Source organism: Thalassophryne amazonica, chromosome 19 (assembly GCF_902500255.1).
Source record: "Thalassophryne amazonica chromosome 19, fThaAma1.1, whole genome shotgun sequence".
Lineage (NCBI taxonomy): Eukaryota > Metazoa > Chordata > Actinopteri > Batrachoidiformes > Batrachoididae > Thalassophryne > Thalassophryne amazonica.
In genome coordinates, this window is record NC_047121.1 from 2,808,067 (window position 1) to 2,823,194 (window position 15,128).

Below are 15,128 nucleotides of genomic sequence, written 5' to 3' on the forward strand. Positions count from 1 at the left end.
GACTTCAGGATTAGTCCCCCACTATTCCTGACTGGACTGAGACTTCAGGATTAGCCCCCCATTATTCCGGGCTGGACTAATACTTCAGGATTAGTGCCCACTATTCTTGGCTGGACTGTGACTTTAGTATTAGTGCCCACTATTGCTGGCTGGACTGAGACTTCAGGATTAGTCCCCCACTATTCGTGACTGGACTGAGACTTCCGGATTAGTCCCACCCTATTCCTGGCTGGACTGAGACTTCAGGATTAGCCCCCCACTATTCCGGGCTGGACTAATACTTCAGGATTAGTGCCCACTATTCCTGGCAGGACTGTGACTTTAGTATTAGTGCGCACTATTGCTGGCTGGACTGTGACTTCAGGATTAGTCCCCCACTATTCCTGGCTGGACTAATACTTCAGGATTAGTTCCCCACTATTCCTGACTGGACTGAGACTTCAGGATTAGTCCCCCACTATTCCTGGCTGTACTGTGACTTCAGGATTAGTCCCCCATTATTCCTGACTGGACTGAGACTTCAGGATTAGTCCCCCCCATTATTCCGGGCTGGAATAATACTTCAGGATTAGCTCCCCACTATTCCGGGCTGGACTAATACTTCAGGGTTAGTGCCCACTATTCCTGGCTGGACTGTGACTTTAGTATTAGTGCCCACTATTGCTGGCTGGACTGAGACTTCAGGATTAGTCCCCCACTATTCCTGACTGGACTGAGACTTCAGGATTAGTCCCCCACTATTCCTGACTGGACTGAGACTTCAGGATTAGTCCCCCACTATTCCTGGCTGGACTGAGACTTCAGGATTAGTCCCCCACTATTCCTGACTGGACTGAGACTTCAGGATTAGTCCCCCACTATTCCTGGCTGGACTGAGACTTCAGGATTAGTCCCCCACTATTCCGGGCTGGACTAATACTTCAGGATTAGTGCCCACTATTCCTGGCTGGACTGTGACGTTAGTATTAGTGCCCACTATTGCTGGCTGGACTGAGACTTCAGGATTAGTCCCCCACTATTCTGACTGGACTGAGACTTCAGGATTAGTCCCCCACTATTCCTGACTGGACTGAGACTTCAGGATTAGTCCCCCACTATTCCTGGCTGGACTGTGACTTCAGGATTAGTCCCCCACTATTCCTGGCTGGACTAATACTTCAGGATTAGTGCCCACTATTGCTGGCTGGACTGTGAAGTCAGGATTAGTGCCCACTATTCCTGGCTGGACTAATACTTCAGGATTAATGCCCACTATTCCTGGCCGGACTGTGACTTTAGTAAAAGTGCCCACTATTGCTGGCTGGACTGTGAATTCAGGATTAGTCCCCCACTATTCCTGACTGGAATGAGACTTCAGGATTAGTCCCCCACTATTCCTGGCTGTACTGTGACCTCAGGATTGGTCCCCCACTATTCCTGGCTGGACTAAAACTTCAGGATTAGTGCCCACTATTGCTGCCTGGAGTGTGACTTCAGTATTAGTGCCCACTATTGCTGGCTGGACTGTGACTTCAGGATTAGTCCCCCACTATTCCTGACTGCACTAATACTTTAGGATTGTCCCCCACTATTCCTGGCTGGACTAACACTTCAGGATTAGACCCCCACTATTCCCGACAGGACTGAGACTTCAGGATTAGTCCCCCACTATTCCTGGCTGGATTGTGACTTCAGGATTAGCCCCCACTATTCCTGCCTGGACTAATATGTCAGGATTAGTGCCCACTATTCCTGGCTGGACTAATACTTCAGGATTAGAGCCCACTATTCCTGGCTGGACTAATACTTCAGGATTAGCCCCCCACTATTCCTGACTGGACTAATACTTCAGGATTGTCCCCCACTATTCCTTGCAGGACTAATACTTCAGGATTAGTCCCCCACTATTCCTGGCTGGACTGCGACTTCAGGATTGGTCCCCCACTATTCCTGACTGGACTGAGACTTCAGGATTAGCCCCCACTATTCCTGGCTGGATTAATACTTCAGGATTAGTGCCCACTATTCCTGGTTGGACTGTGACTTTAGTATTAGTGCCCACTATTGCTGGCTGGACTGTGACTTCAGGATTAGTCCCCCTCTCTTCCTGGCTGGACTAATACTTCAGGATTAGTCCCCCACTATTCTTGACTGGACTGAGACTTCAGGATTAGTCCCCCACTATTCCTGACTGGACTGAGACTTCAGGATTAGTCCCCCACTATTCCTGGCTGGACTGTGACTTCAGGATTGGACCCCCACTATTCCTGGCTGGACTAAAACTTCAGGATTAGTGCCCACTATGCTGGTTGGACTGTGACTTCAGTATTAGTGCCCACTATTGGTGGCTGGACTGTGACTTCAGGATTAGTCCCCCACTATTCCTGACTGCACTAATACTTCAGGATTGTCCCCCACTATTCCTGGCTGGACTTATACTTCAGGATTAGTCCCCCACTATTCCTGACTGGACTGAGACTTCAGGATTAGTCCCCCACTATTCCTGGCTGGACTAATACTTCACGATTAGCCCCCCACTATTCCGGGCTGGACTAATACTTCAGGATTAGTGCCCACTATTACTGGCTGGACTAATACTTCAGGATTAGTGCCCACTATTCCTGACTCAACTGTGACTTCAGGATTAGTGCCCACTATTCTTGACCGGACTGTGACTTCAGGATTAGTGCTCACTATTCCTGACCGGACTGTGACTTCAGGATTAGTGGCCACCATTCCTGCCCAGACTGTGACTTCAGGATTAGTGGCCACCATTCCTGCCCAGACTGTGACTTCAGGATTAGTGGCCACCATTCCTGCCCGGACTGTGACTTCAGGATTAGTGCCCACTATACCTGACCGGACTGTGACTTCAGGATTAGTGCTCACTATTCCTGGCTGGACTGTGACTTCAGGATTAGTGCCCACTATTCCTCAAAATACAACTTGTCCTTCAACGTTGAGCAGTACAAAAGGTTCTCAGGTGGCCGTAGTGCCACTTTCACCACCAGCACCACAAAAATCATTCCAAAATCAATCATTTTGGTTGGAGGACTACCTGTTATATGCAGATAAATGTGACATCCTGGACAATCCACATTAAAAACATTTTTTAAGGGGGAAAAGTGTGTCAGAACATTATTACGCTGAAATTAGGAATGTCCTCTGACCAGAGTGTGACTCTCGATGACTTGGTGCAGCAAGATGATGAAGAGAGCTGAGGCATTAATTGGAGAACCAAACGACAGCTGGTCCACATCAGAACCGGCATACGCCTGAGATGAGAAAGGAACAAAAAAAAAAAAAATCAGACGCAGAAGAAGAATCAGGTGCTGATATACGTGTGCGCATGCGTCAATTGCAAAAACCAGAAACAGGAAATGCCGCGGTCATTCGCGTCAAGCAAAGACTGTGTCCATCTGCACTTAGGTCTTCCAATAAGTGTGCAGAAGCACAGTGTCTGATGGTGGCAAAGTGCACGCAGACCACAACCGTGTGGTGACTTAAGATGATTTGCTGATTTATTGAAATTACCACTTTTCCAGACTACGCATGGCGGCTGACGTCACACTCATCATATGATTATTATTTATTATTATTTTAATTATTATTAATATTTTTTTCAAGATGGCGCTGCCGATGCAGCTGCCTGTTATTTCAACTCTCCCCCCTCTTCTCCTACTTTCGCTATTTTTAATACTTTTTAATAGTGCTTTATTGTTTTTATTTGCAGTGGGTGGTACCCTGTGCAAGTGTGCATATGGGAAACCCACTTTTGTTACTCTTGTGATTAGTTTTATGCTGCTTTCAGCACTATTTGAGGCAGCGCGGGGAAACCCCTTTGTTTCCAGCTCCAGACGTCCCATTGTTTATAGTCGGGATCAGCTGCTTGGACTAAGAGACTCTATGTACAGTGGGCCGAGTCCCTGCTATGCTGGGCACCTGGACATACCTGCGGACATACGGAAGAGACGGAGAGGCTGCAAGGGCGGACGGACGAAGCGGAGAAGGACTTATTCCGTCTGTGGTCATGGGGAATGTAGGAAGTAGCAGCCCTAACCCATTTCCAGAGGCTGTATAAGGGCTGCAGTCTCATGTGCTTCAGGAGACGTGGTTGGATGAACATGTACCAGACTCGGTCATTAACATGGACGGCTTTACACTCATCCGCGCGGACAGGACACTGGCGGAGAGCGGAAGAAAAAGAGGAGGGGGGCTCGCCGTTTATGTGAGTGAGAGATGGTGCAGCGCAGCTCATGTTCACGTCAAAGACCAGATCTGCTCCTCGGACGTGGAGCTACTCACGGTGAGCATGAGGCCGTACTATCTCCCATGGGAGTTTGGAAGTGTGATCACGCTCTGCGCGTATATTCCTCTCTCTGCAGACGCCGCCGCTGCCTGTGAGTGGATCCACAGTACAGTCACACGGCTGCAGACACAACACCCCCGCACCCTCCTCATCACCGGGGATTTTAACCACACCTCCTTCTCTGCCACCCTCCCCACGTTCACCCAGTATGTCATGTGTAAAACCAGGGACAATAGAATACTGGACCTTTTTTACGCTAATGTGGAGGACACTTACACCTCCACCCCCTCCCCCCGCTCAGACGCTCGGATCACAATCTCGTCTATCTGTTCCCCCAATACACACCCAGGGTGAGAAGAGAGCCAGTACAGAAAAGGTCATGAAACTCTGGACTGAAGAGGCCACTGAGAGGCTGAGGGACTGTTTCAGAACCACAGACTGGAGCATGTTTCAAAACTCTTATGGTGAAGACATCAACGGCCTGACCCAGAGTGTCACTGACTACATGAACTTCTGTGTGGAGAGCACTGTGCCCACCCGGAGGGTACGGTGCTTTCCCAACAACCACCCCTGGGTGACCCCCGAGCTGAAGGTCCTGGTGAACCAGAAGAAGAGGGCTTTCAACTCGGGAGACAGGGCGGAGCAGTGTAGAGTCCAACAGGAATTCCAGTGGAAGATCCGTGCAGCCAAGAAGGTGTATGGAAGGAAGGTGGAGGAGCAGCTGTCCCAGAACAACATCAGGGACATGTGGAGATGCCTCAAGATCGCCTCCGGATTTGGGCAGGGTGCCAGCAGGACTGCAGACAGAGATTCTCAGTTTGCAGAGGAGCTAAACAGCTACTTTAAATGGACTAAATGGACTGCATTTATATAGCGCTTTTCCATCTGCTTCAGACACTCAAAGCGCTTTACAATTATGCCTCACATTCACCCCGATGTCAGGGTGCTGCCATACAAGGCGCTCACTACACACCGGGAGCAATAGGGGATTAAAGGCCTTGCCCAAGGCCCCTTAGTGATTTTACTGTCAGGCGGGGATTTGAACCGAGGATCTTCTGAACTCAAGCCCAACACCTTAACCACTAGACCATCACCTCCTTATTACTTTATGGGGAGGTGATGGTCTAGTGGTCCAATGCACCCCGGACCTTGTCCCTCCTCCCCCCGGACTGTATTCAGCACCAGCCCACCTCAGCTAGCCCCCTCCCTCCCCCCATCACTGTAACTCCAACCGAGGTGAGAGGTAAGCTCCTGCGGCTGAAGCAGAGGAAAGCAGCAGGACTTGATGGGATCTCCCCGAGGCTGCTGAGGACCTGTGCAGATGAGCTCTGTGAGGTCCTCAGCCACATCTTCAACATCAGCCTCAGCCTGGGAGTGGTCCCCACCCTGTGGAAGACCCCCTGTGTGGTCCTGGTTCCCAGAACACCGCAACGCCAAGGAACCAGCCCACTACAGACCAGTTGCCCTGACCTCCCACTCGTCCTGTCTCACCTCCACACCGTGGTGAGCCACATCCTGGACCCACTGCAGTTTGCCTACAGGCCCAACATCAGGGTACTGCAGCGAGTGCTCACCCACCTGGAGACCGGCGGGAGCGCTGTGAGAGTCATGTTCTTTGATTTCTCCAGCGCTTTCAACACCATCAGACCGGCGCTGCTGCGGGGGAAGCTGGAGGACGCAGGTGTGGATGGACACCTCGCCGCCTGGACCATCGACTACCTCACTGACCGCCCGCAGTATGTGCGGCTGCACGACTGTCAGTCTGAGATGGTAAGGTGCAGCACCGGGGCCCCCCAGGGCACCGTCCTCTCGCCTTTCCTCTTCACCCTCTACACCTCGGACTTCACCTACAACACAGACAGCTGCCACCTCCGGAAGTTCTCTGATGACTCCGCCATTGTGGGTCGCGTGTCTAGTACTGTGGACTGGTGTGAGCGCAACCACTTGTGTCTCAACACCAGTAAGACAAAGGAGATGGTGTTCGACTTCAGGAGGAAACCACCACCTCACCCACCGGTGAACATCCAGGGGGAGGACATAAAGACTGTGGACAGTTTCAAATACCTGGGTCTTCACCTCAACAACAATCTGGACTGGACTCACAACACTGACACCCTGTACAAAAAAGGCCAGAGTCGCCTCCATCTCCTGAGGAGACTGAGATCCTTTGGAGTGAGCAGGCCTCTGCTTAAGACCTTCTATGACTCTGTTGTAGCCTCAGCTCTCCTCTATGCTGTCGTCTGTTGGGCCCCGGGCAGCACAGAGCGGGAGAGAAAGAGACTGAACAAGCTGGTCAGGAAGTCCAGCTCTGTCCTGGGCTGTCCTCTGGACGCTCTGGAGGAGGTGGCTTAGAGGAGGGTGTTAACCAAGTTCAAATCCATCATGGACAACTCCTCTCACCCTCTGCACCGGACTGTAGTGGAGCTAAGCAGCTCGTTCAGTGACAGACTGAGGCACCCTCAGTGCAAGAAGGAACGATACCGCAGGTCGTTCCTCCCTGCTGCTGTCAGACTGTACAATAACACTGTGAAATAACCACATGCAATAATATGTCCACAAATCACGTGCAATATTAATAAAGTAAGTCCCTTCGACTGCTCCCTTGTTTGCACTCGGGGTCGCCACAGCAAATCCAAGGTGGATCTGCATGTTGAATTGGCACAGGTTTTACGCCGGATGCCCTTCCTGACACAATTCCACATTACATGGAGAAATGTGGCAGGGGTGGGATTTGAACCCGGAACCTTCTGCACTGAAACCAAGCGCATTAACCACTTGTCCACCACGTGCAATATTAATATGTCCACAAATCATGTGCAATAACAACTCGTTTACAAATCCCAGCACTAATGTCACCTTATCACATCTCAACTCCATTTCACATATTGTAAAGAAGATTCAATCCCAATCATGTTTATATATATGCATATGTACTTATATATGTACGTACATACCGTTGTGTATATATACATATATATATATATATATATATATATATATACATATATATATATATATATATATATATATATATATGGGTCAAGTGATGGCTTTTTAAGTAATGGTTTAATTACTGCCACCTTAAAAGCCTGTGGTACATAGCCAACTAATAAAGACAGATTGATCATATTTAAGATTGAAGCATTAATTAATGGTAGGGCTTCCTTGAGCACCCTGGTAGGAATGGGGTCTAACAGACATGTTGATGGTTTGGAGGAAGTAAGTTTGGAGAAAGAGTCTAACCACATACCGGCATCACTGAAAGCAGCCAAAGAGAACGATATGTCTTTGGAATGGTTATGAGTAATTTTTTCTCTAATAGTTAAAATTTTATTAGCAAAGAAAGTCATGAAGTCATTACTAGTTAAAGTTAAAGGAATACTCGGCTCAACAGAGCTCTGACTCTTTGTCAGCCTGGCTACAGTGCTGAAAAGAAACCTGGGGTTGTTCTTATTTTCTTCAATTAGTGATGAGTAGTAAGATGTCCTAGCTTTACGGAGGGCTTTTTTTATACAGCAGCAGACTCTTTTTCCAGGCTAAGTAAAGATCTTCTAAATTAGTGAGACGCCATTTCCTCTCCAACTTATGGGTTATCTGCTTTAAGCTGCGAGTTTGTGAGTTATACCACGGAGTCAGGCACTTCTGATTTAAAGATCTCTTTTTCAGAGGAGCTACAGCATCCAAAGTTGTCCTCAATGAGGATATAAAACTATTGACGAGATAATCTATCTCACTCACAGAGTTTAGGTAGCTACTCTGCCCTGTGTTGGTATATGGCATTGGAGAACATAAAGAAGGACTCATATCCTAAACCTAGTTACAGCGCTTTCTGAAAGACTTCTACTGTAATGAAACTTATTCCCCACTACTGGGTAGTCCATCAGAGTAAATGTAAATGTTATTAAGAAATGATCAGACAGAAGGGGGTTTTCAGGGAATACTGTTAAGTCTTCAATTTCCATACCATAAGTCAGAACAAGATCTAAGGTATGATTAAAGTGGTGGGTGGACTCATTTACATTTTGAGCAAAGCCAATCGAGTCTAACAATAGATTAAATGCAGTGTTGAGGCTGTCATTCTCAGCATCTGTGTGGATGTTAAAATCGCCCACTATAATTATCTTATCTGAGCTAAGCACTAAGTCAGACAAAAGGTCTGAAAATTCACAGAGAAACTCACAGTAACGACCAGGGGGATGATAGATAACAAATCCTCTAATCCTCCACCTCGGCCCGTGCTACGAGCGTTCTGGCAGTTAGTGTGACTCGGGGGTGTTGACTCATTTAAACTAACATATTCATCCTGCTGTAACCAGGTTTCTGTAAGGCAGAATAAATCAATATGTTGATCCATTATTATATCATTTACTAACAGGGACTTAGAAGAGAGAGATCTAATGTTTAATAGACCATATTTAACTGTTTTAGTCTGTGGTGCAGTTGAAGGTGCTATATTATTTTTTCTTTTTGAATTTTTATGCTTAAATAGATTTTTACTGGTTGTTGGTGGTCTGGGAGCAGGCACCGTCTCTACGGGGATGGGGTAATGAGGGGATGGCAGGGGGAGAGAAGCTGCAGAGAGGTGTGTAAGACTACAACTCTGTTTCCTGGTCCCAACCCTGGATAGTCACGGTTTGGAGGATTTAAGAAAATTGGCCAGATTTCTAGAAATGAGAGCTGCTCCATCCAAAGTGGGATGGATGCCGTCTCTCCTAACAAGACCAGGTTTTCCCCAGAAGCTTTGCCAATTATCTATGAAGCTCACCTCATTTTTTGGACACCACTCAGACAGCCAGCAATTCAAGGAGAACATGCGGCTAAACATGTCACTCCCGGTCCGATTGGGGAGGGGCCCAGAGAAAACTACAGAGTCCGACATTGTTTTTGCAAAGTTACACACCGATTCAATGTTAATTTTAGTGACCTCCGATTGGCGTAACCGGGTGTCATTACTGCCGACGTGAATTACAATCTTACCAAATTTACGCTTAGCCTTAGCCAGCAGTTTCAAATTTCCTTCAATGTCGCCTGCTCTGGCCCCCGGAAGACAATTGACTATGGTTGCTGGTGTCGCTAACTTCACATTTCTCAAAACAGAGTCGCCAATAACCAGAGTTTGATCCTCAGCGGGTGTGTTGCCGAGTGGGGAAAAACGGTTAGAAATGTGAACGGGTTGGCGGTGTACACGGGGCTTCTGTTTAGGGCTACGCTTCCTCCTCACAGTCACCCAGTCGGCCTGCTTTCCCGGCTGCTCGGGATCTGCTGGGAGGGAACTAACGGCGGCTAAGTTACCTTGGTCCGCACCGACTACAGGGGCCTGGCTAACTGTAGAATTTTCCAAGGTGCGGAGCCGAGTCTCCAATTCGCCCAGCCTGGCCTCCAAAGCTACGAATAAGCTACACTTATTACAAGTACCATTACTGCTAAAGGAGGCTGAGGAATAACTAAACATTTCACACGCAGAGCAGAAAAGTGCGGGAGAGACAGGAGAAGCCGCAATGCTAAACCGGCTAAGAGCTAGTAGTTGCGCTAAGGTAGCGGATTCTTAAAACACGCAAAGTGAATAATGTGTAAATAATTTAGAGGTGATTCAGCAGAGGGAGTGCTTTAGTTAAGGCACGTGAAGATTATACTGTGAAACAAATCGTTATCTAGTTAACTAGATCAATCTAACTGCACAGATTAAACAGCTAACAGATACAGAAAAACACTGCTGTGCTCCGGAACAGGAAGTGATACAATGTGTGTACATATATACACACACACACATGCATATGTGTATGTGTATATATATATATATATATATATATATATATATTCTGTTTCTACCTCATTTTCTTATGTCTTGTACTGTTACAAATATTATTATTATTGCTTATCCTTGCACATGCTCTTCGATGAACATTTTCCTCTATTTGCACCCATCTGGTGTGTTTTTTAAGAGCTTATGTAACATGTGAATTTCTCCTCTGTGAGATCATTAAAGCTAATCTTATCTTATTATGATTATTCATGCAGCCTGAATTATGTTGATGATCACTCCGGTGCCCTGCACACAGTGCGTCTTATACGTGGTGGGAGCGGCCGCTCTGATGATGTGTATACATCTTAATTGGGTATGTGGTAATCATTGTTTTTAAGGCAGTACACAGTGCAGTCCTGCGGATCACTACCGCTGCAGCGGCCTGCAGAGGGCAGTATCTCCCCACCAGAGCTCTGCACACTGAAGACCAGCTGCCTTCTGAAGTCACTTCACTGCTTTCATAGCTGAGAGGGTTTTTTAATGCTTAGTGTGTTCTGTGTTTGACACCAGAAAAAGCATTAAACCATTATTAAATCACTTGCCGCTCCATCATATAACAAATATCAAGGCAACATCACACAGCAGCACAGGAAACAGCTGTCAAAGTACTTTGGAGCTCAAGACAAAACCTGTACGTCTAACGTTGCTGCTGCCCATCTGAACTATGAGCTCATATTCAAGATGTAAACTGAGACAACTGACAACTCAAACAGAGCTAAAAATCAACAGGTGTAAGAAACTGTTTGGTCCTCGTCTTGTACTTACAAAGTAAGGCACGAAGAAGCAAATGAGACTTTGGTAGAAAGCATCAAGGACCGTCAGCCAGAACATGACAGGAACATACACCTGCACACAAACACAATACCCACAATGCATTTGCGCTATTCGACATACAGGACATGGTCCTGGATACAGCGAGCTCATGACCATCACACCTTAAAAACACTTCTCATTCATATTGCTTCAGAGGTATCAGCTCAGAAGCCTCGGCCCCACCCAGACCTTGGTCAGTCCTTCATTAGTCCACTCGGGAGCGATGACTCATCCAGAAGCTACTACACACCTTTCAAACAATAACAACAATAAATATGTGAACATAAAACTTCACATACTCCAGGATGAGCTTCATCCAGCATGGAAGATTCCAGAAAATTCCACAACTGGATGATTCAGGGTTAATGATGGAACATTTTGGGGCACATAAGTTATTAGCAGAGCAACCTGAGGATTAAAGGAGTCAGTCAGTCGCTGTCTGGGAGCAGAGGCTGGTGCCCCACATCACCACATCCATCACATCAGGGAACAGCATTGGGTCCTGGATGGCAACCACCCAGACATACAACCAGTCCATCTCCAAATGTCCAAGGTAAACAAACTCCATGGGCAAAATATGGTAGCTGATGTTCCCTCACAGCATCAGTCATCCTCCTCAGTCAGTGGTTCTGCAATATTGATGTCAGTGACCCCATAAAAGCTGCTGCATTTAACTCTGAAATTCTGACTTCTGACAGATCCAGAGAAGGTTCAGTGAAGGTCTGATTACACGTGGGCCTCTTTTATCATGTAAAATTTCATAAAGGCAGACAAGTTACTTGTGAAGCCTTGTTGAAGCCTGGTGATCACTAGAGGCCACTGTTGCATCTTCATCAAAGGCGGAGCAAATTATCACAGAGGAATGACCAAACTGATTCAACAGAATCTCGATGTCACAACTACGAACATCCTAAGTCCACTATTTCAACAGTTCTTTTAGTCAGACAGGAAAAATTGTTTTACCTGCTTTACATGTTTCGGCTACTTCCTGTAGCCTTCCTCAGAAGCATCACAAGATTGGGAGGTGACGTGTCTTATAGGCTGCTACTTCTTGATTTGGCCAGACAGCAGGGGAACTTACGCCCCCAACTGCCTGATGTCTTCTCCAGGACGGCATCCCATGTATGTGATAGGGTGTAGGTCCCCTCATCCCGATTCATGCTTCTTGGACCTCGCTTGAGGATCTCGATGGCCTCTCTGATCCAGCGGTGGTATTTGTTGCTTTCAGCACGTATGACCCTGGCATTGGTCGAGTCCATGATGTGATTTTTCCTTTTGCAATGGTCGGATATGGCTGATTTGAGATCCTAAGTCCACGTTATCAGTGAGCCAGAATTCAGCCAGTCTAATAACTACTAATACTACACGAGTACTGAAAAAGTACATTTTGCAAATTAAAAAATATGCTTACCTTCAAGGTTTGCCCAGCCTGATAGAACTCAGGCAGCTCCATGAGTGTGTTGGCAGCCACATCTTGGTCCAGCATCCCGTAGACGAGAGGAGGAACAGAGGTGAAGAGCAGGTTGAATAAAATCAGCAACCATGAGTTGGTCATGATGCTCCCAGAGAAGCCAGAGAAGAACTGATACCAGAACAGCAGGTTGACATACATCTGTCAAATATGAAACAGAAAGAACAAACTGAGTCTGTGTTCCTGAACGCGTTCCTGACGGTGGGAAATGCAGGTCCTGGCTGAAGAAGAAGTACAGCAAGATGTCCAAAAGACAAAGTCTCACTGCTCTGACCACCAGGCAAAGAGACATAAAAGAGAAGCAGGAGACAGCTGGAGATGAACATCTTAAGTGTACTCGCTGCTACGGGGTCACAGAACTGATGCTGAGGAATCCCGGAATGACATCAGATTACAGCCAGTACCTGGCAGGTGGTGAACCTCGGACCTGAACAAGAACATCACAGCGACTACGACGGCCAAGAACGTCACCCAGCTATACAATACAATACTCCACAATACTGCTGCTTAGTAAAATATCAGCACAGTGAAGGAGGAGAACCCGAAGCACAACAGTTGTCCATCTGCAGAGGCCCAAAGTGTTTTAGATTTAAAAAACTATACTATGTACTCGTATATGTACATCTGCTGTATTAATGAAAGCTGGATAAACACCCACCCTAAAATAAATGTGTGACCCCAACACATCATAAAAAGCAAAAAATGAGTTTTCACAATGTTTATGTTAACTCTTCTGCGTCTTACCTGTGGTCACGTCAGCAGTGTCAGTGACAGTTTGCAGCCAAGACACCGACGCACTATAAATAAATAATATGTGTTGGCAAAAACCACCTAATCCATAGGTTTCTATGGTTCTGGCGGATTTTGGGTTGGGATGAAATGAACAGACAACCACTGAATGTGGGTGTGCAGCACGTCTGGATGCAAACAAAACAACAGATAACGCCGGGATAAAACTGTATTCACATGTCTATAGTCAGTGACAGAGAGTAAACTGGGTGTTCCTTTAGTTTCAATGAGAGGTTAACAGAAAAGTTCCACGGCCCCTGGCTGTGACCGTGGCAGCCGCACACTGCCATGGCACTTGCTGTTAAAAGTTAAATCTTTTCTATTTTTCTGCTTACTGCAGTGACAAGGACAAACTGGATGTTGTTTTGTCCTTAAAAAGGAGGACAAATGGACAGTAAGAGATGGATCATTTAAATCCATAGTGTTGCCTGGTTTTAAACAGGTAAACATGTATGTGTGGCATTTCAGAAAATAATTACCGTATTCATACGTCGGAATGCCGAGGGCCAAGCATCAGCCCATCCCCTTTTTTGAAGGACATTAATTAAATGTCCATCGTAAATTAAATAAAAATTTATTAACGTTCATTAAACGCCCACCCAAAATGAAATAATTTTGTGACCCCACCACATTGCAAAAGGCAAAAATTCTGAGTTTTCACTATTTCTCGTCTCTTCCGCATCTTATCTGTAATGCCACATTCACAACGGGCGTGATCAGACGCTACAAATTTGTGGGGGTCACATGGCGACGGACGCGCCTCCTTTGCCCGGTGTGTCGCTCTGCCTTTGCTGCGAAAATTCGCCCTGGTGCGTCATCAAATAGGAGGAGCTTCCATTCCGCTCGTCGGCTCCGGTTGTCAGTCAAGTTAACATGACGGACCTTGATCACACAGAGCGAGTTGTTGTGGAAAGCTGACAAATGTCATGAGACATTCCTAATTCAGGGAGTATCATTATTTGCTGCAGGAGCAGCGTCTGGATGACGGCCGCTTTCAGCTGTCCTTCCGCCTCTGCGGGACCCAGTTTGAGGACCTCCTGTCCCGTTCACGTGCGCACATGTAAACAATAAAAAAAACAAGAAAGAAACTCCGCTGCTTGCTGCGGGGCTGCTCCTCGCTCTTCCCCCAAAAACTCTGTCATAATTACGTTTAGAAACCAGTCACCATTTGTTTTATTATACATCTGTGTAGTTAATAAGTAAAATAATCTAAATAAAATAATCTCCATGGACAATTCGCTCATACGCACGTAAAATAAAAAGAAAAAGAAACTCCGCTTCCCCTGCTGTGGGGCTGCTGCTCGCTCCAAAAACTCTGTCATAATTGTGAAAAGGACAAAAAGGACAAAAGAGACATAAGTCCTTCTCACAGGCTGCTACCAGATATAGGACATGTTCACATCTTCAGTCAAACTCCAGACATCTCCACGTCATTACATATTCAGTCCCCGATTGGTCATTGCGGCGAGACAAGACAAAAAAGTTCAGATTTTTCAACTTTGGGAGGAGGCCAACGCGACGCGCCACAAACACACCAATCACTCAAAATTGCTTTACTCGCGTCGCTTCATTCGCGTCCATCGTGTCGCGCTGCGTGACTTGGCGCCAAAACGCGTCGTTCCATAGGAATTACATGGCAACCTGTCGCTGCTGTCGCTCACGTCGCGCCTGGTGTGAACGCAGCATAACGCCATCATCAGTGGGCAATGGAAGAGGAATTAAAGTTTATGTTGAAATGTGCTCTTATTTTGAAAGACTCATGCAGGAAAACAGGAAGTGCTCTGGGACCATGGCTAGCTTTGTGAAGGCTAAGGCAGAATTCTGCTGATTTGAGAAAACTTAACATTGACTGGACATCCACTAGCAAGCTACGACACGGGACAGGAAAGAACCATGAGGAACGTTCTCTATCTGATGTCTGCTCAAAGTTTTGAGGATGTATTTAACAGAATCGCCAGACATCA

At 46.7% G+C, this 15,128-nt stretch overlaps 1 protein-coding gene across 1 annotated transcript in view; it reads right to left on the bottom strand.

The window, feature by feature from the left end:
• Positions 1-15,128, bottom strand: part of atp10d (ATPase phospholipid transporting 10D) — a 128,637-nt gene that overhangs the window by 8,690 nt on the left and 104,819 nt on the right. The window contains exons 19-21 of the mRNA XM_034195617.1: positions 12,316-12,516; positions 10,857-10,937; positions 3,150-3,254 (exon numbers count right to left, since the gene is read on the bottom strand). Of these exons, the coding sequence (XP_034051508.1) occupies positions 3,150-3,254; positions 10,857-10,937; positions 12,316-12,516 (387 nt within the window). The remainder of the gene's footprint in view (positions 1-3,149; positions 3,255-10,856; positions 10,938-12,315; positions 12,517-15,128) is intronic.